At 52.0% G+C, this 26672-nt stretch overlaps 10 protein-coding genes across 10 annotated transcripts; 4 read left to right on the top strand and 6 right to left on the bottom strand.

Annotated features, from left to right (window-relative positions):
* Window positions 1-729: 729 nt before the first annotated feature.
* On the top strand, window positions 730-2303 carry BO82DRAFT_297988 (uncharacterized protein; the record flags this gene model as incomplete). The annotated part of the gene is made up of 2 exons (XM_025631970.1): window positions 730-1480; window positions 1537-2303. The coding sequence occupies 2 exons, from the start codon at window positions 730-732 to the stop codon at window positions 2301-2303; spliced, it is 1518 nt and encodes a 505-aa protein (XP_025485948.1).
* Window positions 2304-3818: 1515 nt separating this feature from the next.
* On the top strand, window positions 3819-5658 carry BO82DRAFT_359804 (putative endo-1,3(4)-beta-glucanase). Its single transcript, XM_025636657.1, has one exon. The coding sequence runs from the start codon at window positions 3923-3925 to the stop codon at window positions 5258-5260; it is 1338 nt and encodes a 445-aa protein (XP_025485947.1). The 5' UTR covers window positions 3819-3922; the 3' UTR covers window positions 5261-5658.
* Window positions 5550-10865, bottom strand: BO82DRAFT_14328 (WD domain, G-beta repeat protein). Its single transcript, XM_025630091.1, has 5 exons — window positions 10365-10865; window positions 10185-10308; window positions 9818-10129; window positions 8979-9754; window positions 5550-8924 (listed from the first exon to the last, which is right to left on the bottom strand). Exons 1-5 carry the CDS (start codon window positions 10768-10770, stop codon window positions 5812-5814), a joined length of 4731 nt encoding a protein of 1576 aa, XP_025485946.1. The 5' UTR covers window positions 10771-10865; the 3' UTR covers window positions 5550-5811.
* On the bottom strand, window positions 10693-11697 carry BO82DRAFT_14345 (uncharacterized protein). The gene is made up of 2 exons (XM_025630093.1): window positions 10980-11697; window positions 10693-10909 (listed from the first exon to the last, which is right to left on the bottom strand). The coding sequence occupies exons 1-2, from the start codon at window positions 11364-11366 to the stop codon at window positions 10793-10795; spliced, it is 504 nt and encodes a 167-aa protein (XP_025485945.1). The 5' UTR covers window positions 11367-11697; the 3' UTR covers window positions 10693-10792.
* Window positions 11698-13403: 1706 nt separating this feature from the next.
* BO82DRAFT_359802 (rRNA-processing FCF1 family protein) lies at window positions 13404-14693 on the top strand. Its single transcript, XM_025636656.1, has 4 exons — window positions 13404-13574; window positions 13636-13862; window positions 13928-14093; window positions 14156-14693. Exons 1-4 carry the CDS (start codon window positions 13539-13541, stop codon window positions 14294-14296), a joined length of 570 nt encoding a protein of 189 aa, XP_025485944.1. The 5' UTR covers window positions 13404-13538; the 3' UTR covers window positions 14297-14693.
* A 9-nt stretch (window positions 14694-14702) lies between these two features.
* Window positions 14703-16358, top strand: BO82DRAFT_323482 (FAD-dependent oxidoreductase). Its single transcript, XM_025632797.1, has 3 exons — window positions 14703-14969; window positions 15040-15668; window positions 15789-16358. The coding sequence occupies exons 1-3, from the start codon at window positions 14932-14934 to the stop codon at window positions 16226-16228; spliced, it is 1107 nt and encodes a 368-aa protein (XP_025485943.1). The 5' UTR covers window positions 14703-14931; the 3' UTR covers window positions 16229-16358.
* Window positions 16359-16377: 19 nt separating this feature from the next.
* abr1 (multicopper oxidase abr1) lies at window positions 16378-18248 on the bottom strand (the record flags this gene model as incomplete). Its single annotated transcript, XM_025638342.1, has 3 exons — window positions 16378-16709; window positions 16766-17855; window positions 17913-18248. The coding sequence occupies 3 exons, from the start codon at window positions 18246-18248 to the stop codon at window positions 16537-16539; spliced, it is 1599 nt and encodes a 532-aa protein (XP_025485942.1). The 3' UTR covers window positions 16378-16536.
* Window positions 18249-19949: 1701 nt separating this feature from the next.
* On the bottom strand, window positions 19950-21537 carry BO82DRAFT_348715 (cell wall glycosyl hydrolase YteR; the record flags this gene model as incomplete). Its single annotated transcript, XM_025633846.1, has 4 exons — window positions 19950-20171; window positions 20259-20938; window positions 20994-21079; window positions 21155-21537. 4 exons carry the CDS (start codon window positions 21535-21537, stop codon window positions 20067-20069), a joined length of 1254 nt encoding a protein of 417 aa, XP_025485941.1. The 3' UTR covers window positions 19950-20066.
* A 354-nt stretch (window positions 21538-21891) lies between these two features.
* Window positions 21892-23854, bottom strand: BO82DRAFT_359799 (uncharacterized protein). Its single transcript, XM_025636655.1, has 6 exons — window positions 23713-23854; window positions 23227-23641; window positions 23000-23155; window positions 22782-22931; window positions 22586-22708; window positions 21892-22519 (listed from the first exon to the last, which is right to left on the bottom strand). Exons 1-6 carry the CDS (start codon window positions 23771-23773, stop codon window positions 22147-22149), a joined length of 1278 nt encoding a protein of 425 aa, XP_025485940.1. The 5' UTR covers window positions 23774-23854; the 3' UTR covers window positions 21892-22146.
* Window positions 23855-24317: 463 nt separating this feature from the next.
* Window positions 24318-26383, bottom strand: BO82DRAFT_359798 (translation machinery-associated protein TMA46). Its single transcript, XM_025636654.1, has 4 exons — window positions 26005-26383; window positions 25922-25939; window positions 25262-25812; window positions 24318-25205 (listed from the first exon to the last, which is right to left on the bottom strand). Exons 1-4 carry the CDS (start codon window positions 26059-26061, stop codon window positions 24773-24775), a joined length of 1059 nt encoding a protein of 352 aa, XP_025485939.1. The 5' UTR covers window positions 26062-26383; the 3' UTR covers window positions 24318-24772.
* Between the last annotated feature and the right edge of the window lie 289 nt (window positions 26384-26672).

The raw sequence follows: 26672 nt of genomic DNA, 5'->3' as shown, positions 1-26672 counted from the left end.
CGCACAGGGCTGAGCAACCAATCTGCAACCGGAGACCCCCTCCAAGGCGGCGTGGCAAACATCATCTCTCCCCAGTGATTGGCAGTGATAGGCAGCAGGCAGTCAGCTGGAGAGTGTAGGGCTCTGCCAAGCTCCTGGCCTCCCGTTCTTTCGGTATTGTCACCCTCCGTACCGTGTATGGTCATTAGGACGGTTTCATCTTCAGTCCCAGCCAGAGACGCACCACTTTGATCTGCTAGATGCGACGACGTAATTTTGTATGACTGCAAATGACGCAGGATAGATCTATTTAGCATCAACAATTCCTATCCAGGGATTGTGGTAAGTTGGTGCGTTGGTGACGAGGTTGAAGGAACGAGGGGTCAGGCGCTAGCCTGGGTTGGGAGAATCAACCGGCGGGTGCCACGAAAAACGAAGCAGAGTCAGCCAACGAAGGGGGGGTTGTAAGACAGACACTCAGTCAGTCCTACAGTCCTAGTCTCCTCCTTCCTCTCTCTCCCTTTCTTCTTTCATCATCTCCCTCCAAACCCACCCACCACTACCACCACCACCATATTCGTCATCATTTACTGTGAAATTTTATCTTCACAACACCCCACAAAGGTAACAAAATGGACCTCTTGTGAATTTTGGATCGGAACGAGACCCAGAGCACCTCGAAACCCATACATCATCGCCTACCATTAACCAGTTGTCACGGTCGGCCCCCGACCGTCCCTTGATCTCGCCATGACCACCACCCTTGAACGCAGCCTTTCTCGCACCTCGAGCATGTCGATACCTGTCTCGAGCCCGAGGTTATCTCTTGTACATGAATCTACACCTCCAATACTCTCCGACCCCACCCTGTCTCATATCCACGATCGCTTAACCTATCTCGATTCTCGCCTATTGGAACTTCGATCCAGTGTTTTGACCAAGGATGGCTACGTGGACAGGCGTAACCGTGAAGACGAACATATCCGACGCGAGTTCGAAGCCAACCGCTCCGTCTCGAATCGGATCGATCTCAACGTTGTCGCCCTGAAAACCGACGTCGACCAGTTGAAGTCGGGCATCTCGCAGCTCAAATCCAGCATCGGCCAGACCGGTAACGAGACCGTCTTCCTCCGCAGCGATGTCGACCGTTTGTCCAAGAACGTGGATCAGATCCAGTCGGATGTCGAACATTTGCAGACCGATGTCTGTGGATGCCGCGTCGAAGTCAGCAAGCTGCACGCTACGATCAGCCAATTGCGTACCGATTTGATTACTCTCCAACATGAGACGTCACGCCATCTGACGTCCGTCTTCAATCGGTTTTCTCTCATCGAGTCCCGCATGAAGCATTCAGAGCGGGTCCGATTCAACTCGCTGGCCCATACCACTCACGCTCCGATCACGCCTGTCCCCGTGGTGGAAGACGACGGATCATTACAATGGCCCGAGTACTTTCCTCGTACCGTATGGCGGTTCTGGTGTCTCAAGAAAAGAAGTAGGAGTAAGTGGATTTGAACGGAAGGTGAATCCTCCACACTCGTCTAACAATGTTTTTAGTTAACCGCTTGGTTCAACTGGCCGACTTCTACCAGCTTGGAGGGTATGAATATTGGGGCCGTATGCACCAGACGGAGCCCGTGTACGCCACTGCAACCGACAGTGACTCGAGTGACTCGAGTGACTATCCGTCCACCCTTACACGCGCGGAGGCTGTTCGTCTGTATCCTGAGGCTGCGCATCAGGCGCTAGCAGCAACTCTGGGGCTGGTTTATTACAAAATCCGCAACGAAGTCGGAGAAGGGTTGACCCTCCATATTCGTCCTCCCAAGCGGCAGCAGGAAGAAGTCGCTTCAGCAGCGTCCAGTGCGAAGGAAAAGCCGGTGAAGATGCCCCGCCGACCGAACAACATGTCGCCGACCACCCTGAAGCGGCTTATCGATGGTCCATCGCTGGAGGCTAAGTCTTTAACGTCTGAGGAATCAGATAAACTGGGATGGAACGCTCATTCGGAAGTCTCCGACGATACCATGAGCAAGCTCAGAAGCATCGTGACGGAGGAAGTTGGTACCTTGCTTCGAGCGCTGGAGCGCGGCCGGATTAAGCTTAGGTCCACGCGTCCTGAGCAGCGGTCGAATGTCTCGCCCTCGGATTACAGGTCCAGCTTCCGCAACGGCAAGATCGCCGATGACGAACGCACCATTCCCGATACTGTTGCTACGGAGGTTGTCTCCGTCTCTTCGGGTGTTCCCGAGAAGGTGGAAGAGCCTGAACTTCCTGATACTGCATCCGATGCTACCAGTCCATTGACTGGGATTGAGACCTGAGGGACTCAATACAGCTACGAACAGTATTAGCAGGTTCGACTCTCTCATCATACTTCTACAGCCTATACCCATAGGTTCTACCTTGTGGATCCTGTCCATTGGATACTAGTCTTCTCCGGAGGCAACACACTGCAGTTGTGTTGACTCTTTCAAAGACCCAGCAGTAAAATCTCCAAGGAGCTGCTGGTCTTGTAAGCCTGATATAAAGCATATCGGCCGCAAAGTTTGTTGATTGACCGCGCGGTCGTTCGACATTGATTTCCTTAGCTAGGAGTGAGAGCCGCCAAGTCCCTAAGATTCACCGTGTTGGATCTGGGTACCACGTCTGCCAGACACTCAACCTTCAAATAGGAGTGGGAACGGCCCAGCTCCTGAAATTCAACCTTGTTGAATCTTGACACCGCGTGTCAGAACATGCATCTTGGTGCCATACAGCCGCTTTACCTGGTCTTTGATCAGGTTTTGAACGTGCATAATCTGCGTAGGCAGGCTGCCAAAGCCTTTGGTTGCCTACAAGTCAGATATTCCATTCGGCATTGGTTGGAGTCATTGACCATTGGATCGGTCTCACCTTGCTGCAGCATTGAACGGCGTTTTTGGATGATTTTTTTTTTTGGCAAGGATTACTTATAGATACCCATGTTCCGTATTGTGTTTTTTAGCGATATTTTTTTTGATCCATTGAGCAATTAACTGTTCTCCTGATTAACAAAGTCCTAGGCTCGATCCGCTCCGAACGGACTGAGCCGAGTGTGCCACCAGACGATTCTACAACGATCGATCGATCTTTCTATCTACTAGATGGTGCTCGCGGTTGATTGTCTCAAACCAGATAAACTCCGTACAATCCTGCAATTGTGGATCGAGCTAATAAACAGCAAGCATGCCTGATCAATTCTTATGGACGCTCTCATAATATGGACGACTATTGGGCGGCGACGCAAGGCCCTCGTACTTGAAAGGAGTCGAGTAAGTAATTATTCGTCGTAAGGGATTATTGCCCGATGGACTACAGTGTAGATGATGCTCTGGCCTGAAGTTTACCAGTCAGTGGTCATGAACTACTAACCTCATTACTACCTAGCTATATATTGATAACAAAATCTAGCTTCTTACAGTCCCACCGGCTATTGCAAAGATCATAACATGCATGCAAACGTTGGAAGGTGTAGATGTAGTTCCGAGGGGCCGTAGGTCTCCATACAAACTGGGCCACTTTAACAACTCCATGGTCGCTCTACCAACAACTGTCGCCCAACATCGCTGTAAACTCTTCGAAGTGACGAAGTGGTTAAAGCATCTTATTACACCAAGTAGATACATAAAGCCCTCAATCGCACCATAATCCCTCCAGCATGCGGCAAGTAACTTCATCATGGTGGTACAGAAACACAAGCAAGCACAGGCTGACTAACGCAGCCCCGCACAACGCGCATAAGTCAAGTTATGTTAGCTGACCTCACCACAAAGCTATAGTTAGCTTCTCCTCTTCCTCGTCCGTTCTCCGCACTTCTCTTCACAAACCCTCACCTTTCATCCGCAATATCCCAATTGACACAAAGTCTCAAACTCACCCAAGCCTCTCACAGACCCCCCAAGATCCGATCAACCCCCAAAAAATGAGCGACCACAACCCCCCGGTCCCGCCGGAGGGGAGCGACCACCAACACCAACAATCCCCGCCCAACCGCCTCAGCCCGCCGCGCCTCCTGCGCCTGCCCGGCGGCACGACCACGAAACAATACCTCGAGCACGCCTTCAAGCCCTTGCGGGTAGACGAGAGCCTCATCCGCAACCCGAACCCGTTCACGCTGTACCTCGGCCTGTGGGGACGGGCCAACTACGTCGCCAAGACGGAGATGAACACCTACCGACGGCTCGAGAACATCCGACGGCACACGGGGCGGTCGCCGACGCAGCCGGAGCTGGACGCCCTGCTGGAGATGATGGCGCAGAGCGCGCGGCGCAGCAGCCTGGGGGTACCCGTGGGCGCGCTCGCCGGGCTGGCGCACCAGGCCTACGCGCTGCGCTACTCGGCCGACTGGGAGACCTACTTCGCGCCGCAGGCCACGGCGAACTCCGCCGGGAAGCGGGTCCTGACGTGGGAGGGGTTCCGGCGCGGCTGGCAGATGATGGGCGACGCCGGCGCCATGGGCGGTGGGCGGCCGATGGCCGCCGCGCGGCTGTTCAAGGTCGCCGTCTGGACCCTCGTCGCTGATTTCTGGGCCTCCTCGTGGGCGACCCTCGGCGAGGTCGCCATGTGGCGCGATGATCCCCGCTTCGAGACGGTCCGCCACGACATGGAGCGCTCGCGCGCCGCCGTGCACTTGGGCGGCGCGGCGCCCGCCACCGATATGTCTGACCAGGCCCGCAGGCGGCGCGAGGCGGCCGCCGCTTTTGCGACGGTTGCCGTCGGCCCGGTGAGCGAGCCGGGAGGTGCTGCGGGTTATGGTGCTGGTGCTGGTGATGATGGGTCGCCCGTGGCCCACGGGATGGATGATTACGCGTTTAGTAGCGGTGATGGTGGTGGTAGTGGCGGTGGTGATGAGTACGGTTCTACGACGAACTCCTATAGTGAAGTTACGCCTCGCTCTACGACGTGGACTTCGAGGCGGCAGCACCAGCACCAGCATCAGCAGACGCCCTCCTCCTCCTCCTCCTCCGGGGGTGGCGACTTCTTCGACGACGACGACCACGACCACGACGATGCCAGTCCTGTCGCGGCGGAGCATCGCAGACCCACGGGCGGAAGTGCGTGGGCCCGCCTGCGCATGAACGCCGTGCGACCGCAGTCCAGGCCGCAGCAGGCTGACTGGTCTCGGGCCGAGCATGAGAGCGAGAGCGAGAGCCACAGTGAGCGCGAGAAGGCTCAGGCGGACTTCGACCGCATGCTCGAGGCTGAACGGCACGCTGGGTCGGATTCGGGGAGGAGAAGTGGTGAATGGAGCAGATGGTAGTGTGAGAGGCCTGTGCTCCGAGATCATGATTGTCTTCAAGCGCTGTTTATCCTTACGAGTCCTGGCTACCGTCCCAGGTACATGTGTCACTGAGATTTCTTCTGTATGTATACAACCGGATCATTGCATCTCTTCTCAAGATGTCCCACACTCTCTCCAATTGCGTCCTCTTTCAGAAAGAAGCGACTACAATCACACAGCAATGTAAGCCGCAGAGAGAGACTCCGTCAATTGAATTTCTGAAAAGGACTTTTCGGGAATACGGAATAGTGATCAAGACATGTAGAGGAAAGGAAAAAGGATAAGAGCGATAAAATTGAGTAAATTAGGTTACATCGCTTCGGTCATTCATCTTGGTTATCAAAGGCAACGATACATCAGAAATTATACATTCCCAGGAATGGGATGGAGGAAGCTTGTGGTGTATATTAAGATGAAAATCACAGAATAAGAAGCAAACCAAAAGAAGAACAATCAATTCGTTAGTCATAAGAGTTCAACTACTGTGATCATTGAACCATAGCATGGAGCCGGTGGTGGTATAGGTTGTTCTACAGCCGACCATCCATCACCTGCACGCTTTCATAAGGCATGTGGATCTCCGCAGACACCCAGGGCTCGCTGCCCTTGTTATGACCCACCCGTGTCAAGTTGCGGATCTTCGTGCTCAGGCTTTCATTCACGCTGCGGCCTCGTCGATGCTCAAAGGACATGCGGCGGCGTTCCAAGCCGCCGGGACGGACATCAGTGCTCAGTGCCGGGGCGGCGGTCATCGCGCGAGGGAGAAGCCGTCCAAAGTCCTCGTTATCGAACGCAATATCGATGGTGCCCGAAGACTGGCGTGGAGAGGCCAAGGGAGGAATCGGAGGAGGTGGAGGTGGCGGCGGATTCAAATGTTGAAGCTGCGGTAAAATGGGAGGGTTTTCGGCCTGTTGCATCAAAAGTCCATTCTCGATGGTCTCTTCGATGCTCACTGTGACAGGCGAACCGCCATAGCTATTTCCACTATTCTCTCGCTGATGGCCCTTACCCCGTGACCGACTTGTCGAGCGGCTTCTAGGTAGCCGTGGGTTGAATCGTGGATGCATTGGTAAGTCAGTGGGCACTAGGCCAGACGGTTGACTTTCAGGGACCGGGACGGACATCGAACGGCCAATCCTCTCAGCATCTCCTTGATATCTTGCGTCGCTTAGAAGTATAGTACTATCGGGTATAGGAGGGACTGCTACGGCCTCCTCGTAACCATTGTACTTGGGGTGTCGCATAGCTCGAGGAGTCGCTGGCAAGCCATAGGGCACGTTCGACTTAGATGAGGTCGACTCGGAGCTGCTTGGACCCTCCGGCGACCCTTTACTAGCAGTAGTCCTGTGTCGACCTGGAGTATGAGGTGTAAATGAGGATGACACCGAGAATGGTGGGCTGTCCGGAGCAGTGCGGGCGAATTGTAATTCTCCCGGAAATGGAATGTTCGGCGCAGATGGATTGCGCGCCAGTGACAGCCGACGTGCCTCAAGTTCAGCAGCTGCAAGTTGCTTCCTCCTCTGCTCTACGAGAGCGGCTTGTTTGTTAGCCATCGGAGGCGGCTCGCGTGCTAACTCGGCCACAAATTCCCTGATCTGTTGACTGCTATCATCAGCGTACATGCCGTCAAACTTCCCGTCCTGTAACATGACAACAGGGTCTTGATCCGTATTAAGGGTGACTTCCATCTCAGGATGGCTGCGAGAGTCTGCTCTAGGACGTCTTGCTTCGTCTCCTTTCATGCTCATATTCTTGTCCGGACGCCGGCTGCCACTTCGCTGGCGAGTCCGCAAACGCTCCCTATCACTCGTCACGAGTCTCATAGCGTCATCTGGGGTCATTGTGGGGAGTGGAAGCGGTGATGAAGGAGATCTCATGCTTGACCCTTGGCGATCCATACTGCGTCCACGCTGCGAATGTTCCGTGTTTATACGGCTGGCGGTGTTGCGACTTGCTGAACGATTTTGGCGACGTTCGGAAGAATTACGAGAGCGTGGCTTCCGTACTCTGCTAGCACTGCGTGTTCGAGACGATGGCTTGTTCGCGGCGTTCGCATTGATCCGTGCCAGCTCTTCAGGGGACATTGGAACTGGAGAAGATGGCGAACGCTTGGCAGGTTGTATGTACCTTTTTTCGTGTCGTCCACGAGTCTCTTGAGATTCGTTTCTGGGCCGATACCTCCGACTCGAGGCTTGACTGACCGCATCGTCCGTATTTCTTCGCCCGCGTCCAGGAGTATTCACAGTTGGAGTCTGATACTTATGCGAATGATAGCTCGCTTCACCCAAACTACTGATATACTGATCAATACTCCGACTGCTCACACTTGGGCTTCTGGCGGAGCTAAAGCTGTTCAATGTCGATGCTGGACTTCTGAAGTTCGCCAGCAGATTCGGTTGCTCTTGTACGTCGGCCTGAGAAGAGCCGCCTAGATGAAGCTGCAAGCCCTCTGGCTTCCGTTCTCGGGTACTTGCCCTACTATCAGAGCGCTCCTTCAACGCTTCGAAGACACCGGCAGCTGGAGAAGGAAGGCCTTTAATCCCCGCGAATTGGTCGGTCGCTGCCTGAACAGCAGTTTGAGGACTGGGTTTGTATTCTTCCGGATCGTATCGGGCAGACGACAGTAAGCCAAGACCGTCGCCGTCTTCGTCGTCTTGTTGTTCCCGTGCTTGAATCTCCTCGTTCTCAGAAGCCGACCCATAGTCCATAGCAAGCTTATTGTTATACACGGCTGAGGTGAATGTCGGTGGATGAACGTCAATCGGCGTTTCCCCTATGGATGGAAGGCGGCGCCTGTTAAACGCAGGTGTGTTTGTCCGCCCGTTCATTGCATTGTTCAAGCTCTGGATATTATTGAGCTTGTAAGAGCCAAAGCCACCGGGCGATAGAGCCGATTCCACCACGGCCGATTCGGCTATAGGCGTGACCCCGGGAGCATTTGTTGGCGTTCGATCATCTGACTTCAACCCGGGGAAGTTGTATTTGTGGTTCGGTTGTGAGTCAAATGATGTGATCAGCTTGAGAGCCGGCGCTTTCAGAGCTTGTCTGGTATTGGTAGCTGGAGGTCTCGCTTGCGAGCCTGGGACCATCAGATTGGAAGGGTTGTTCGCATATGGTGGCTCGGGTGACTTCATCTGAGGTCTCTGGGTGATCACCTCGCTGAACGATGCCGCCTGCTGAGCCGCAGGAGAAGTCCATGGTTCCGATGGTTCAACACCAGTACACATAAAACAACGAATTGCCAGCTGCTGTTGCGAATGAGATACCACGTGTTCACCCCATCGACGGACAAGATATGACTGGCGTTGCCAGTCTGTGGGCATAGCCAGACATGTCATCAGTATTGCTTCCAGATAGTAATTTTGAGAAACGTAGACCTCAATCGCGTCGTTCCTATCTCCCAGTCCTAATAATATAGTGGCCGCCGTGTGAATATCGCCAATCTCCAGAAGCTTCTGAACGAAGGCTTGCCCGAATTTGTTTGATTGGGACTCTCCGGACATCTGGCTGAAAGCGAGTAGCATCCAGTCAGTAATTGTCGCAGACCCTGAATTGATCATCGAAACCATCTTGTCAGTGTCGGACTCCCCGAGCCATTGAGCTAGCAGAACGGCATCGTGGCTCGCTGGAGGATGATGGCTAACTATTGGAGATGTCAGCTAACTCACGGTGTTACTAAAAATTCTCCTGAACCTACGTTCGTCTCGAATCAATCCTTCAATGTCACCGTCAAAGCCAAAAACAACGCTCAACATCTGTTGCCGTAGATCGTCTGGAGTCAGGCGGGATTCATCAAGTGGCTGGTGATGTCCGTAGGGGACATCATTCAAACGTGCGCGCGTAAAGGGGAACAGATCGCTGGGTCTATCTGCAGGGCTGAGTTGGACCTCATTCCTAAGACGCGAGGCTCCAGCACGAGAGCTTTTGACTGAAGACATTGAAACAGAAGAGGCGTAGGCATATGAGGCTCCCGACGCCTGGGGAGTATCTCGTCCGGATGCAGATGTCAATGAAAATGACGTCCCGGTTACTCCTGATCGGCTCTGTGGCGAGAATGTGCCCATTCTATATTTCCCCGAAGATGCCTTGGAACTGACCGAATTCGCATGGCTTCGAGAAGAGACTGGACTGCTCAGTTCCGCACGTTGTTGTCGAACAACCTCAATCCCGTTCATGTCGAATGGAGTCCTTCTCGGATTGAACGCGTTTGCAGACTCTTTTATCGTAGGTGGATCCTCGAGAGTCCGTAGCTTCGCTTGCTCTTGGGGCAAGGACATGACACTGGCCGGGAGATGTTGTACGTTGGCCACCATCGCTGGTGCTTCGACATCGTACTGCTGAACAGTGAACTGCGGCCCTAGCGTAAAAAGCGTCGCTGTTGGTCCATAGTTCGCAAACCCGCGAGGGTTGTCGATCGTAGGGACTGGCTCGTATGTGACATGTTTCGTCCTGACATCCCAGGCCCATGTCTCTCTACAATTCGGGCCATTAGCTACCGAGTGTTTGCCAAATGCAGGCCGGATGGGGTACACCTACCCGTCAAGATATTGTACAATTCTTCCATTCTTTGACCAAGCCATCCATTTTGGCTCTGATGGTGGCGAGCCATCCGACCGCTTCAATACCCTGATGACTCGAGGAGGTTCTTTTCCTGGTGGCTTCGCAACGCTCCACACTCTCATATCACCATTTGCCGATAGTGTCGCTAGCATATCAGATTTCTGCTTGGAGGAGGAGGCATGCCAGGCCAAGGAGAGTATGGATGACGGTCCTCGAGAGGTGGCCATAGTATGTAAGATCGTGAACGTTGGGTGGAGCGTAGCGATCATTATAGAGCCATTCTGGTAACTAAAATAAGGTCTGTCAGCCCTGAATGAGGGCAGCTACTTGGTTTGAAGGTTACCCTATCGCGTATGTTCGACAGTCTGTGGCCGGTGCAAGAGCGGTTATGGGGTCGAAGATGGTGCGACAGGAGATGTGCTCCGAGGTTGACGGCTCAAAAATGATAACATCTCCCTTCTCGTTTCCTTGAAACGGTGTCAGTCGTCTTGTTCCCAATCCGCATAAGAAGTAATATACCTACCGAAAGCGACGTTCCCATTTCGCATCCAGGTGGCAACTTTGAGTTGTTCAAACGATGCAAACCTTGCAATCACAGTCCCTGTAAAGATATCCCAAACAATTGCAGTTTTGCCGACATCATAACTAAGCACCAGTCTCCCAGCACCACGCTCACTGACATTATCGACCGAAATGAACTCGATATCCTCCTGGTGATTTTCAAAGCGTCTCTCGAGTGCCAAGGTATCATGGTGAAGACAGGAAATCACGGAGCCTTGGGCGTAAAGAAAAAGTGACGCCGTTGATGCACAGGGTTCAAACCGAGAAGTCGATTCTTGCGGCGTCGGGATCATGGTCGGCGCTGGTGGTTTCATTGCCGAGGGTCTCGAGTCTGCTGTCATTCCAGTATTCCATGACAAGTCGACCATTTCCGAATAGCACACTTGTGAGTCAAGCTTGTCCTTCCGAATTTGGCTTCCTACCCTTCTGCTCAGCCAGTTCTCCTCTAGCGTAGCGAAAGAGGGAGGAGAAACAGCAGTAGTCCCTTGAAAATCGATGTTCGGCGACCTGGAGCAGAACAGGCTCGGGGGTGAGTGCGCGAGAGCGAAGTAATCGATACTCAGATTATCATGCTCACAGACGCTGATACTCTTGTTTTGCGACACAATATATAGTATGGATTGCGTGTCGGCCTGGCCCAGAAGAACGGCTTTCGCACGCCTCTAAGTGTTTGGCGGAACAGAAACACAGAACTAGTGTTGATGAATAAGGATGTATAAACCGGCCGAAAGAACCACAAACAATCCAGAACAAGGCAGTGGACGAAGGTATGAGACTGAGAAAAAGTGATGGGGCGATCAAGAGGTGGGGGACGATTAGAGATTCTTGAAGCCCGGCAAATGATCAAATTGAACCTGGTAAGATATGCGGACGCACGACAATGCAGACAATAGCACAGAAGGAACGATGCAGTGAGAATGAGCGTGTGAACTAAGCAGGCTACCACGTTTGGAACATACACCATGCACGAGGATAAAAAAGAGGCTTTGTGACAAGTCGACAGGGGGTGAAGTTTTGTTTTAAAAAAAGTCGTTCCCTGGCCAGGAGAATCCGGGGTTGACAACCGAGAAGTCCAAGAGATAGGTGAAAGAGCACAAATTGTACACCTCGTTTTGTAAATTATTAATTTCGGATGGCGCCAGCCTCTAACTCCGCGCCGTGTGTCTCTAGACGTGCCTATAGGGTCTGAGACGTCGCAGAGGTAACGGCCACAGTCGATCGAAATATCGAGATATCAAGCAATTGGATTTAGCGCCAAGGAGAGTTGACGGCGCTTCCGAGGACCGGGATGTCACCAGCATGAGAGAGGAGGGGACTATTCTGGGACATAATTAGCGGACGAGGGTCAAGAAGACCCATCGAGCGGCATTAAAAGCTGTCGGTGGCCCTCGCATGGCACACCAACTAGCATGCAGCAACGGCACAAGAGAGGCATGAGACAGTCTGTCGACCCAGCAGAGTCCGATCGCTGTCCTAGTGAGTTTCCATTGCGACAGTATCGGTAGGTTCTCGGTGGAGCAGCAGGATAGCCAGTTACCGTAGTATCTGGAGACCTGATCTAACCATCAAGATGAGGCGCAGTTTCTGGAGAGGGAGGAAAGAGAGTTTGGAACTATCGGAATCAAGTTAAGTCCGCAGGTCCAATTGTTGCACGGAAATGGGGGGTGAGTGTAAGACTCTCATCCTAACTAGGCAAACTGAGCGGGAATGAAATAGAGCATGCCAGTCAACGGTGAGTTCTGCATGGCTCGCGGCGGCTGTCAGGGACCTTGACGGGCGGATCAATCTTGGGGGAGCCCCGCTTGATTGGTCCGCCCGGTGCAGAAGGCGTTTCTTCAAGCATAAGCTGCTGCAGGCCTCATCACTCCCACGCACCAATCACCCGCCGCCAAAGCTCCGTTGTCGCTGGTCAGTAAGTAGGGCGGCGCGTAAAGGGCCATCCTGGCATCTGAATGGCTGCCCGTTGCAGCAAAGCCCAGCAACTCTGTGCCAATTGTAGAATGTTGCTCCTTAGGAAAGGGTCATTGCCAGCATCAGGCGATGTGCTAGTGGTTATCGAATCACGTTCTACCCAGTACAATGTACACGCTACTTGAGGAGACCAAGGTTAGACCTAGGAACGCTAGGACTCAAGTACAGACTTTCCCGGCGAGACAAGGTCTGTGCTTCAAAGGCTGGGGGATTTGTTTGGACGAATCCAGCGATAATGAGATAGTTGCTTGCTGCCAATGACTGATATGCATGGTTGGCCCTTGGCAATGTCAAGGCAGATCGAGCCGTGTATGCCTATCACTGGAGCGAACTGCGACTGTGACACGGGAAAGAAAACCGTCCTTGACATTGCCGGTGACTATGGCATCGCACGGTGGTACAGCCGTAGAAAGTCACTGTGATTGTGCCACCTCAATATCACTTTCGAACGATCTCGAGCGATATGACATGGACCTTGGACGATGACGTACGACGTGGACGAGTCTTTCGTGGTGGGACATTGATAGTGGCGGGAGAAATGTGATGTGACTAGCAGTGTGACTAGTCTAGTGACTGGCTTCCTTAGCGTCTGTGAGAAACTCCCAATGATTGCGGGGTTGGATGAGGCCTCGTTCCACTGTCTCAGATGGTTTAAAGATGCGGTATAGCTGCCATCGAGAATGTGTAGAAGCTGGTTTTCTATAAGCGGGAAAGTGAGTGCTTGAAGTATTGTTTGGTCCAATGCATGCTGAACTACTCAGTAGAAGCGGGTGCCGTAGCCTGTATGGCTTGACTATAGAGCGGCACAAAAGAAGTCGATAGGTACAAACTTCATACTACATAGAACGGGCAGTTACTATTCTGGGCCGGGCCTGAGCGGGGGCGCGATAAGGCGGAGCGCGAGCAGTGAGCACATACGCTAATCTCTTCTTGAGGATCACATGACCGTACACAATTCTGCCGGTACATTTCCTCCGCGGCGAAATATCGGCCCGTGATATGAATTTCCGCCATCTCCAAAATCTTTTGGCTTCCACCAAAGCATCGTAAGGCATAATTAAATTCCACGGAACAGTATCTTATTGCCTGTTTTTTTTTTTTTCTCGAACGACTCCAGAAATCTGGTTTTACCACTACCAAACACTTCCACAAAACACACATCACAATGGGCGTGCAAAAGAAGACTCGCAAGTTTGCGCAGGTCGGTCCGCGCCCGAACTGCCCGAAGAGAGCTCAATACTGACTCCAGTCTGCCAAAACAGATGAAGCGCACCATCAAAGCCCGCGATGAGCGCCTGAAACCCGATAATAAGAAGCCAGAGAAGCCCAAGGAGAACGAATTGACCCGTCACATCCCCGTCGCGCCCTCGAACATGTTCTTCGCCGCCAACACTGCGCTCGGCCCTCCCTACCACGTTCTCGTCGATACCAACTTTGTCTCGCACGCCATTCGGGCGAAGCAGGATCTCCTTACCTCTATGATGGATCTGTGAGTTTGTGTGAAGCCCTGAAATGGTGGCAATAGGGATGATGCTAAGACTTGTGGAATCCAAGGTTATACGCGAAATGTATTCCGACATTTTCGGACTGCACGATTGCCGAGTTGGAGAAACTGGGGGAGAAGTACCGGTTGGCGCTCCGGACTGCCAAAGATCCCCGATGGGCGAGGGTGAAGTGCTCCCACAAGGGCACGTATGCAGATGACTGTATCGTGGATCGGGTGAGTTGAGAACTTCTGTAAAAGTGTGTGAGTTACAGTGCGCTAATTGTTGCCGACTCCAGGTTTCGAAACATCGCATTTACATTGTGGCGACCAACGATAAAGATCTGTGTCGTCGTTTGCGCAAGATTCCGGGTGTGCCGATTATGAAGGTCGCCAGAGGAAAGTTCACGATTGAGAAGCTGCCCGACTCTTTGGATTAGATTCAGCAACACATTCGGCAAGGGTCCGGATTGGACGACAGATGTTATTATTTCTTCCTGATACCACTTAATCGCACGATGCTGCACAACTGCACGACTCGAGTACGGATCTTCACACCGTGCCCAGGGCACTTCCTCGTCTAACGAGATCGCACCTTGTCTGGCAGACCAGGTTGGCCACTACTTGACTCCATGTGTGAATTCAGTCTGCAGGGTACGACGAGACACGACATCCGAAGCTTGCGAGTCACGTCACACAACCACAGCGATACCCGGGCGATGACGATTTGTGGGGCATGCGTGGTAGATAGTCGAGGGTGGCTTGATGGCCATGTCAACCCAGAACCTAAATAGAAGATCAGAGCACAATGAAGCTTCGACGGCATCTAACAGTCATTCAAACCTTGTCAACCGTACTCTTTAGTAGCATGCATCTCTCGTACTATGAGTCACAAGGCTCATTTCATAAGCAGCCAGATCCAGCATGCGGGGAAACAACAGCCTTATCTATACCGATAACCCCACTCAACTCCATCAACAACAACGACTGCTCCAACCACCATCTCCAACATCAAAAACACCCTCAAACACACCAATTCCCATAATCAACACCATCTCAGCACAGCCCAAACACAATGCCAACCCAAGAACCCTCAACAATCGTCATAATCGGGTACGTCCCCATCCCCATCTCCAACCACCACCCCATCCCTCCTCCAACCCACACGCTAACCCACCCACAGAGCTGGCGTAATAGGCCTCAGCACAGCCCTCTACCTCCAATTCCACATCAACAACACCAACACCACCACCACCAAAATCCTCCTCCTCGCCCGCGACCTCCCGCACACCACCTCCCTAAACTACACCTCCCCCTGGGCCGGCGCACACTACCGGCCCGTCCCCGGCACCGACTCGCAACACCGGCGCGAAGCCTCCCAAGCCCACCGCACATACACCCACCTCAAGTCCCTAGCCAGCACGCAGCCCGGCGCGGGCGTCGCGCGTTGCCCCGCGGTGGAGCACCTTGAGCAGCCGCCGCCCGAGTACCTCGATGCTGTGGCCGTGCAGGCCGCGTATGCCCACGTGGACGGGTTCCGGGTTCTACCGCCCACAGAACTGCCGGTGGGGGTGCGGTGGGGGGCAGAGTATGAGACGGTCGTCATCAATTCACCGGTGTATTGTCAGTGGATGCTCAGGGAGTTTGTGCTGCGCGGCGGAGAGGTGCGGGAGTATACGTTGGGGGATGTGCGGGAGGCGTTCTTTGTGGGCGGGGCTGGACAGGAGGGAGGAACGAGAAAGGTGAGGACGGTGGTCAATTGTTCGGGGTTGGGGCTGGGGGGTGGGGATGGAAAGGCTTTTATTATTAGAGGTAAGGATGTGACTATTGTACCTGGGGGGTGGGTTTAGGGATACCTTCCTCCCGGGGCTTTGTGGTAGAAGAAGCTCTACTTGGATCGATGCTGCTGACACACACACCCCAACTGCTTAGGACAAACCTGTCTAGTTCGAAACCCTTGCTCCGTGACCATGACCCGCCAGAATAGCGATGGGTCGTGGTCGTTCTGTATCCCCCGGCCGCTGGGAGGCGGCACGATCATCGGCGGCACTAAGCAGCCACATGACTGGGATCCGAACCCGTCGCCGGAGACGCGAGCCCGGATCCTGGCGAATGCGGCCAAGTGGTTCCCTTTTGCCGAGGGGAGTGAAGGGAAGTTCGATGTCATTCGAGATATCGTCGGGCGGCGACCGGCCAGAGAGGGTGGCATGCGGATTGAGGTCGAATGGCTGGAGGCCGGCGATGGGGAGCGCACGGTTGTCCATGCTTACGGGGCGGGTGGACGCGGCTTTGAGCTATCGTGGGGTGTAGCTGAGGATGTGTTTAAGCTCATGGCGGAGCATGGTCTGGTCCAGCAAAAGGCCCTGCTATAGGTGTTTGCTTCTGCGATGAAGGTTCATGATTAACTGGGCCGTGGTATAGCCATTTATAATCACGACCACAGCAAGCCCTGATTCCTGTGGCTCGAAATTTTGTGTACATTATGTTTAAAACTCCCTTCTCCATCCAACTGTTTTGTATTGACAAATAAGCTTGAAGAACAGTTCCGTATATGAGAGAAAGGAAAATGAGATGAGCTGCCCAAGAACGCCCCCTTCATCTAAAATATGAACCAGTATATCGGACCATTATCTAGATTTCTTTCGGAGCACTTCGCCACCTAATAGCAGTAGTCAACTCTTCAGAAACCTGGAAGAGGCGGCAGAGGCGCGAAAAGACTCGGCTTGCCACTGCAAATGTCTCTATGATCAGCTGGCATAGACAGGTTCTGCAAGTGGTCCGGTGCTTCAATGATCACGGCCATGAGACGTGTTTCAACATGGAATTCGATATGGCAATGGAACATCCAGATACGTAAAGGCTGCCGAAGTTAGCTTAAGGCAAAAAATGCGCGAGGCATGGGTACTTATCTGGATTCATTGCCTTGAAACGAAGGACAGCATGGCCCTTGGGTTCGACCATGAGAGTGTCTCGTCGCGACGGAACTGCCGAGATATTGCCATAGCCGTTGAAAGCACCACCGTTCGGGTATGTACGTTGGAGGATCTGGAAGTCATGTCCATGCAAATGCCAAGGGTGCAGGTTGTTGTGGTTGTTGTTGATGACAAGCTCTACGATTTCACCATACTCGACCACATATTGATTGATGGAACCATATATCGACGGGTCCAAAGACTCTTCACTGCTGGCAGCCAAGGCTGTATACAAGGTGGGCTCCTTGGGAGTTTCGTATGTGTTGCCGTTGATAGTGTAAGTGGGAACACCGTCGACTTGGGCATAATTGAAGTCCAAGACGATTTGTCGAGACACAGGCTCAAGCAGCGGAAGGCCATCTACCGGTGTGAGCGTTACGTCGTCCAAGAACTCCAAACTTGCGTTATGGATCTGGATATCCGGGGACGGCAAGAAGGGCGCATCTTCGTTGTACATCAACCATGCAGTGCCGTTAGCATTGTATCCTTCAGGCATCGCGCGGTTCTCTCGGATAAACATCTCGTCGATATCAAGGCCGTCCCAGATTGCGTAGTTCCTGCTTGTATCGTTCTTTGTTGTTAAGAGTAGGTCGAGGCGCTGTCCAACAGTCATCCGAAGGTATTGAGGTGTCGCAAGTTTCGGTTCCACGAGAATGCCATCGGCTCGGACGACAGTCAGATCGTGGTCCTCAACAATGAACGCATGCCCGGCCCAGTTCCCCATGCAGACAACGTGGATGAGGTAGGTTCTGTTCGGCTTGACTGGAATCTTGGTTCCGACTGCATCGTTGAACAGAACCGCATCTGGCAACGGCTCTAGTCCAGCCGGCCCGTCCGCCGGATAGACGTAATCTTCGGTGAGCTGGGGCATCTGTCTGTTATACCAATCCGAGAGTGTGACAGTGATCTCCTCGTCGTAATGGAAAGGCAATGGTGCCGTATCGTGAACAACAATCGGTCCTCGGATTCCATCGGGATACTGGCCTTCTTGGTGGGAATGATACCAATACGTTCCGGTTTGATTAACCTGTTTTGTGTGTCAGTAACACCACCCGGGTCAGCACGTTAGAATAGAGCCCATTACCGGAATAACGTATCGCATGCGCTGCTTTGGTTTGATCGGGCATTGGGTTATGTCAGGCACACCGTCCATGAAGGTATTGTAGTTCTGATGAAATCCATGCCAATGGATTCCGGTGGACTGGTTTCCGAGGGCATTGTAGACATCTACCACCAAGTTGTCCCCAATGTGAACGTCTATCTGTGGACACGGCCATTGACCGTTGATACCGATAATCGGTCGCTCGACACCATTTGGTGCTGCGTTAACCCATGTGATGTTCCAGTCGAGATACACGTTCTTGCCGAATGCTTCTTGTACGAGCCCCGGCAGGCCCAGAAGCAAGAAGGTTCGGAGCATGGCCACTACCGTGAGTTTATCATCCACGAAGAATGAGTGTGGTGAACGAGGAGTGCTGAGTATATACGATTGAAATTTGGAACTAGAAAATGAAGGACGAAAGTTAGCTAGGATAGAAAAATCATGGACGTAAGTGTATGCATATCAATACACACACTGACCCGTCTCGGCTTGGTGTCCATCCAAACAAACACATACCTTAAAAAGACCGTGATTAAAATCAAAAGTTGAGCGCAAATGAGGGACTCCTACCTAGCACTCGGAAATTCTTGTAAAACACCGTAGAATGCTAACATGCAACTTTCGTTTCTGCAAGGGGCCAGGTTAGGGACCATCCACCACCACAGCTCCAGCCAGCCAAGGAAATCAGCCCCCATGTAGATTCCTTCCTAATCCACCCTTGCAAGGAATTTCCGAGTCACAGTCGCGTCGAGTGCTGGTGGGCTTGACTTTTCCCACACACCGAGTGATTGATGCCTAGTGGCGGACAGGCCGAGTATGAAGGAGTCGAGACAACGGGTTCTCACGAATGACAATGTGAGAAACTACTGTTCCACAGCTCATTTCACATGGCATTTTCACGACGTTCGGACTATTCGGCGCAGATTTCGGACAGTCAGATCAAGTCACCAACGCCAGGTCGATCTCTCAATATATAACTAAGTTTTGATTGATTGACTGAGACATGAGTCTTCCAATCGCACGAAGCAGCGACTGACTCCACTCGGCAGCTCAGGTTCCATATCTGCAGGGGACTATTTGGAAGGCCCGTGGAAAGAGTAGTACGGACGAGTATAGAAGCATAAGCAAGAGGATCTTGGAAGTGGCAATGGCCAAGAGAGTTAATCGATATTGTATTGCTGGGACGAGGTCCCGGTCTGGATTGATGCTTTCCAAGCATAGCGGAATGGATGACCACAAGACCACCGATTTCAGAGCATTGTCTATTCTGGCAGAGTGATGATGTCAAATCACAAGCATCGGACTTGATATCGGGTTATCCTAACCAGGTTGTCTCTCACTCGTCCGTCCGTGGGCTCAGAGTGGCACGTTTGCTGAACATACGAGTAAGACAGACAGTGTGCATTAAGGTCCAAGAACACCTCCAATTCAGATTCGTCCGGTCTCGTAAAGAGAAAGTAGGTGCCTGGAAAGGGTCAAGGTCAATTTTTATCCAAGGGGCGATGATTGAATAAGCCGTATGAGGCAAGGGAGTTGTCAGGGCCGGGATGGAAACGACGGTCGAGTTGAACGATTTAAACGATATTCCATGCGGCGGATAGAGTTTCCATGGAGCGAGCTTAAATTCTACCTTGGCTTATTTGAATACGAACAAATCCCCTGCTTACAATCTCTTTATGCTCCCACAACTCCTTATTATGAAGTCCTTGCGTCAAGCATGAAAGACCAAATATATCCACTCGTACTTGGTACCCATGATGGGTTCTAATTCGTCTCTGCTAGATCGTCCTCACAAGCACGTAAACGCTCGCATTGGCGTCTTCGCTTCCCCTGGTGAAGTAAGAAGATGACACCCTTACAGTCGGCACGAACCATTTGTGCACGAGGCAAACTCAACCTTACTTGACCTTCGCATCTGTGATTCCTGGGTTACAATCTTCTGGACAACATTGGATTACTTGGCGGCATGTGAACCTGACATTTGTGACTAAAATTTAGTATACGAATGGGAGTCTCGTGCTTTCCTCTTGATCCTACTGCTTTGTGAGCAAAAACATCTACCATTGTCCATTAAATAAACTCTCCGACAGTTTCCCCTCAATATTCTGAGATATTTTCGGTCATGCTACGTATCGCTCAGGAGCTCACCGCATTGGCAGCCATTTCATGCTCCAAGCTCGCCATCACCAACGGGGCCGCCCCGAACACACTGTTATATGACAACGGCTGGGTAGTGTAGTACTACCATTCAATCAGCACTTCATCCAAGCATATCCATGTAGCAGTAACTGGGTTGCAAAATGTTGAGGGTGGGGGGTGAAAACATACCTCATATGTCGGGTCTTCTAAAGTGCAGACCCCAACTGTGCCATTCACACTCAATGTGCCGCTGTCATCCCGGACCACTCGATTCTCAAGCAGCCAACTATAGCACTTCTCCGCCGTCTGTTTGTAATCCTTGCCACTCTCGGGGTGAACACCCGTCAGATAGCCCAGCCGCACACCCTTGAGAATTGAGTATGTGAACATAGCCGATCCACTCGTCTCAATATAATTGCCTTGCTCCCCTCCATGCTCCATCACCTGCCACCAACACCCCGTGGTCTCGTCTACATCGTTGATGATCGTGTTGGCAAGATTGTAGTACTTCTTGTAGGCGTCGTCTCGTTGCGTCTGGTTGAAAAGGCCAGGAAATTGGTCTGCGTTGTGGAGAAGCTCCACAAGACCCATGTGGTACCAACCGAGGGCGCGATCCCAGACGTACGGGCTTGCACCAGTAGTCTTGTTGGCCCATGGTGCTGACTTCGAGGCGTCGTAGCCGTGCGCCATCAAGCCAGTATCGTGGTGACAATGGTCCTTGAATTGATTAAGGTCTTTGCTGAGGTTCTCGGCCAGGGTGCCGTTGGTGGGCTCGAAGCGATTCTTGTATACGGTAGTGAAGGCGCCCAAGGGGTAGGTCTCATCCAAGTAGCTGAGGTTCGGCCGGGCGTTATAGTACCAAAAGCCGCCTGTCAGGTAATTAGATGATGGTTCGAAATGGCCAGCCAGGTACAGTGGCCTCACCCTCCGAGTTACGTTTCCTGCCGTCGTATGCCTTCCTCAGAGCATCGAGGCCCTGCTTGTAACTCTCGTGGCCGGACTTCTCATATCTGTAGTCGGCATCGCGTTGTGTCAGATCAGTGGTCGAGCTTTTAACAAGGATGAACCGCAGGCCCGACACTTACTGGTAGTACAGCCCGTTAGCCGTGGCAAATACGTCCATGGGAGCCTCGATATCGCCATCCACGTCTAAGACTGTGGGAAGGATACTATCGGTAGCCTCTTTCAGATATGCATCCCAGTCCTCTTTCGCACATGATGCAGCATCATAGTACTCCTTTAGATGGATAACGCTAAGTTGGAACAGTCCAAGCTTCAAGGAGAGTGAGACATCATTTTCAGTGCCAACGTTCAACAGCGCATCTTTGCGAGCGATGATACTGTCGGCCAACCATGCTGAGTATGGGCGTATTCCGTTCTCGCATGTTTGTCCGGCCGCTGCCACCATAGAGAGGTGACTTGCGAGTCCTGGGAGCACAAATGTGCTCAGAGTTTTCATGCTAACCATACTGTGGGATGCTGTTGAAAGACCAAGAGCCGGGAAAAGCAGGTCTGTCGGTCTGGGAAGCTTCTTATGTGATAGATGCAACTCAGATGAATTATGTTGTTGGCGTGTACTGGATGGGGGATAACGGCTGTCGATCAGTCAAAAGTCCGGAGTAGCAAGGACTGAAACCTGCAGCAAGACATTGAACAGTAGTCTCGCGTTCAAATCGAGGACTAAATTCTCGTTGGATAAATCCATGATGAAGCACAGGGGAGAATGGCAGGGATGTCACATTCTCAGGTGAGACAATTAGGCAAGGTTTCCTGTCTGTGAGAGAGCTTGGGGCAGCAAAGAATCATCAGCACCATCACGGGACCGATTTGAAAAAAGGAATGACTGCTACCTAAGGTACATGTACATTGAGTAAGGCAGACTGAATAAGAAACCCTCCATACTACCACTTTCAAGAGCTTTTCTGTTATAGCAGGCCATACCGGGCGCCCCAGGCCAGAATAATGCAGAAACATTCCCAGATCAAGCCCACTTGACAGTTGTGATATATATACAATATTGTAGCAAGTGACTTGAGTAAATAGGACCCACGTTGACAGCCAGACATATGCATACTACTCACGTCGAACCCAAGGGAGGAGAATACTTCGGAGGAGGAACCTGAACCGCCTGCGGCTCTTCGTAGCATGGTGGACTTAAGTCATTCAGTTCCGTGTTCGATTCTGGCTTTTCTTCTCGTCTCTTTCGCCGCTTGATGTAATACAGTACTCCAAGGGCAACTATCAGTCCGACACCGATCACAACACCAACCACGATACCGGCAATGGCCCCGGTGCCTAGCCTTTTCGAGTGCTTTTTCGAGCTGCAGTCGACATAGCCTTTTGAGCCATTGGCGGCCTTCCTGATGGTTTCCTCCACGGATTGGCAATCCAAGGAGAGGCTGCTATGGACGCTGAAGCCGAAAAGGGATTTCAGCTTAGGAAATTTCACACTTCGTCCAACGCAGTCAGCTGAAGTTTACTTCCTGTATATGCTGAAAAGCTCGGTTTAGACCCACCTTGAAATTGCTCCGTACAAGGCAATAGACGACGCCTCTTCAAAAGGGAGGTCAATGGCTAGTGAATCACCAGCATCAACTCGAAAATATCCACTCATGTTCCGCATCTCCGGCATGGAAAGACTGGTATTCTCGGGAGAATCTTTGGTTAGCCTGCATTAACCTCAGATCTCCCTGTTGAGGCAGAAGCCCTCACCTTGAGATGTTCCCTCCCAAAATCATGTATGCAGGCGCACTTTTGAGGCGAGGAAAAGCAATGTTGATAGCTGATTCATTGGATGCGGTGCGGTGGAAGCCAGCAAATCTAGCCTCTTCCTTGATAGTTGTGAGGTTTGGCACTGCTAGCCTACACAAGCTGCTGTCAACGTTCAATTCTGGTGGATGATACAAGAGTGCAAAGGCAGACAGGCGCACCCTGACAGACTTCCAGCTGTTTCTATGGTACCCACAGATTGCAGCGAAGGAAGAGAGATATATAACGGTGTGGTCGAAGACTGGTTTTCCTCGCATCTATCCTTATTGCAGATAGAAAAGTGTCCGGAGACATTTCGTAGTGAGTCTAGACGTAGACTACATTAGATGCATCAGCACATTGAACAATAGCATCTCATAATTGCCGCCAGACGACGACCCGAGCTTACCTGGAAATATCGCCAGAGATCTCCACATATCTTACGGTTTCCAATGATCGCAAATCAACGTCCTGCACATAATCCATTCTTAGCGCCCACCCGGCCGTCTTCAACATTGGCGCGGACACATTTGCCAAAGTCGAAATACCCAGCAGGTACATATCACTCCCCATGTACTCAAGATCTGGAAGACTGATAGACGTCGGTGCGGGTACCGCGGGGTCCCCCTCCCAACCATAGCGAATCTGTCCAGTGATATTGCGAACATTGGGTAGGTAGAAGGAGCCGGTATAGCCTGTCGCGATCACAATGCTTCCATTTATAGTGGTGCAATTTTTCGCGATGGCGTCCAGGACAGATTGGTCGGTCGCATTGTAGGAGTACCCGTCCTCACCCAAAGGCGGGAGACATACTTGAGCCACGGCTAGTATGACGGATCAACACGAGTCAGGACACTGGGTGCGAGAAGAGAGAACGGCATGGTTTCTTACTTACTAAAGGGGAGAAAACCCAATATCAAGGCCAGTGGAAGCCTATCTAGAAAGCAAATACTCATCTGAGCGAGAAAGGCTGCAGAAGTAGTAGTCTATCAAAACTCAGACGATGACGAGATCGAGGGAAAAGGAGGGCGAGAAACATGCGCCATGGGTGTCAGACAGATCAAGAAAAGGTCAGTCTCGTAAGACAGTCACTCCGACACTCAGCCCAATTAGCAAACAATGTCATTCTTATGCAGCATCGAAGCGCAAACGATAATTGGCGGATGCTCACAAGCCAAGAGCCATGGCTCATTAATAGCTGAATTGAATGAGACAGTGTCCAGCTTCTCCATCCTCGCATGATATCTCGACAATGACTGGCTCAAATTTAGGGTGATCAAATACCGGTAAAATAGTGAAACATACCTCGGCAGCTGTTTCATGACATAGATAGGGCTGAAGGTCGTAGAAGAAAGAACCTCCATTTCGGTCGTGGAAGTGGGGGGAAAGGAACTACAGGCCGGACGGGGAAGCCATTTTATAGTGCCAGTCAACACCACGACTCCTCTTTCCGCAGGTGGTACTGTTACTCATACTTGATAGGTAATCTACTGGAAATGACGACGATCGGCCAAAGACAACGCTGGCTTGTGTTGAGAGAAAACTGTACGTACAAATATGGCATACTAAATCATGTCAGTCATCCTCTCACCGCAAACACATTGATCTATCTCAATCCTGTGTAATCTCCGCCGCCTTGTCTGTCCTCCTGATCAATACTTCGAGCATTGAATCAACCTCGACACCCTTCGCAGGGTGTCCAGTAGGGAGGAGCCAAAGGCGACACGAAAATCCGTTCACGTTAACCGTCAGAGCCATCAAACCCAGTTGCGGAGGTCGATACAAACGCTCATGTAGCATTTCCTGCGACTCAAGAGCGTTGCATCCACCAGCCATCAACACGATCAACATCTCGGGCCCGGACAGATGGCCCGGTACACCGATTGCAATGTGGGAGGTCCGCAGCCCAAACACCCAAGCAAGTTCTTTTACTTGGGAGCCTTGCACCAACTCAATCAACCCTCACCTTCCTGTGCGATCTGTGCATCATTCGAAACCGGCACGGGTTCACCGTGCAGCTTGGCCAGGCGCTCCTCTTCCTTCTGCTCGCGGATCTTCTCCGTCTCCTGCCGCAGAGCATCCAAGTTCCACACTCCATCGTCCTCATCCTCACTCTCACTCTCACTATCCTCAGCGCGCCAGTTGCCGCTCTCGAACAATGTACGTCCAGTGGCTTCCTTGGCCTTCTGAGCTTGCTCCTCAGCAGCCTTCTTGTCCAAGCGCTCCTTCTTCCACTTCGCGAAAGTCTCGGGCGTTACAGGCGTTAAATCGCCAGTGAGCTTGTGGCGTTCGGACTCCAACCAATCCTCCAGTGTCAAGGTGTTGAGCGGCGACTTGTCCATCAAAGCCTTCTCTGCCGCCTTCTGCTCCTTGGTCTTCAGGACGAATCTAGCCAGATTGTCAGTTGCGCGAACAGTATTGCGTGACGGCTGAATGCAACGTACCCTGGTGGCAAGCTGTGCTTGTACATGCACTTGTCGCCTCCATTGGGGCAGGTCCAGAACCAACCGTACTTCTGGTTCTCAACCGCTTCAATGAAGTATTTGCAGACCTTGTCCGTCGTGGTCCGAGGGTTTCCGTGCTTGCTCATAACGACCTTGCGCAGTTTCTCCTCGTCCCAATCCTCCATATTGTCCTTCTTCTTAGCCTCTTCCTCCGCAGTTTTGACATCTCGAGAATCGGTGTACAGATCTCTCTTAGCGGCCTTGCGCTCGAGGCTTAAGTCGTGACTGAATTTACACTTGCGACCCTTCTCACAGTTGCCCTGCTTGTAGAAAACGCAAACCACGGTCTTCGGATCGACACCAAAAGGAACCTTCTGGACCTGGACTGGCTTGAACAGGTCGGCTGCCTCCTTTCTGGCTTGCTCAGCAGCCTTCTTTTCGGCCTCACGGCGAAGCTTCTCGGCCTCCTTCTTCTTTTCTTCGGCATTCTTGTTGGAGGCCGCTTGCGCATTGAGTTGAGCGATCTGTCGTTTGGCGGAGCCACCTTTTTTCTGCGAGGGAAGATAACCGGTCAGCGAATGGGACTTTTTTTTATTGTGCTTCTGGACGATAAAGGTAGGCGCGAAAAGGCGAAGGTTTTCATGAAAAGACTTCACGTACGTTTTTCATACCAAAGGTCTGCAAAGAAGTCGCTCAGGTTAGCCACGACGCACGCAATGAACATTGGGCCACGAGGGTCAAACCTTGTCCTCGACGGTGGCCTTCTTCTTCTTAGGCTGATCGGCTTTCTTGGGAGGCATGATGGCGGTTTTATCTTATGCGCTTTTTCTGAATCAAGAGTAGAAATATAGGACGTTTGCTCAGATGAGACGTATGCGCCCTCGAATATAGAATTGGAAAGTCGGAAGGGGAACTTCCACAGAGCCGAAACTGAAGCGGGCTGACGAAACTGGGTACAGTCCGCTAAGCGGAGGGGGAGTAGAAAATTACAATAGACAAGACCAAAGGGTGTCTGAATGAGAGTCGGCCTGACGTCGAAACCGGGTCAGGCAAAACAAAAATCACAACGCCGTGGCTGGGAAGGATAAGAATCAACAACCGGGATGGGGGGGGGGGTTCAAACGAACAAGAAGAAAAGCCGTGTGGTGTGCAGTGGTTGCAGGTTCCTCCACATTTTCAAGGTGTGGATTTCCAAGTGTGGCGGAACAACTTCACATAATCTGCCTCTCCGCCAATGGAGTTGGATAGCCAAACAGCGGTCGAACCCTCACCGGCGCATTACTTGTCGGGTTTGACCACCAAAAAATCTCTTCATATGGCCGACATTGGACGTTCTGTTATGTTCAGAACGAGATAGGGATATCTTACCAGCAGTTGTCTCTGGCCGGTCGATGTCCCCGATTGCTGTTCT

The sequence above is a fragment of the Aspergillus uvarum genome (genome assembly GCF_003184745.1).
Source record: "Aspergillus uvarum CBS 121591 unplaced genomic scaffold BO82scaffold_106, whole genome shotgun sequence".
NCBI classification, from domain to species: Eukaryota; Fungi; Ascomycota; class Eurotiomycetes; order Eurotiales; family Aspergillaceae; genus Aspergillus; species Aspergillus uvarum.
Note: the sequence above shows the minus strand (reverse complement) of the source record. Positions and strands in the feature narration are given on the sequence as shown.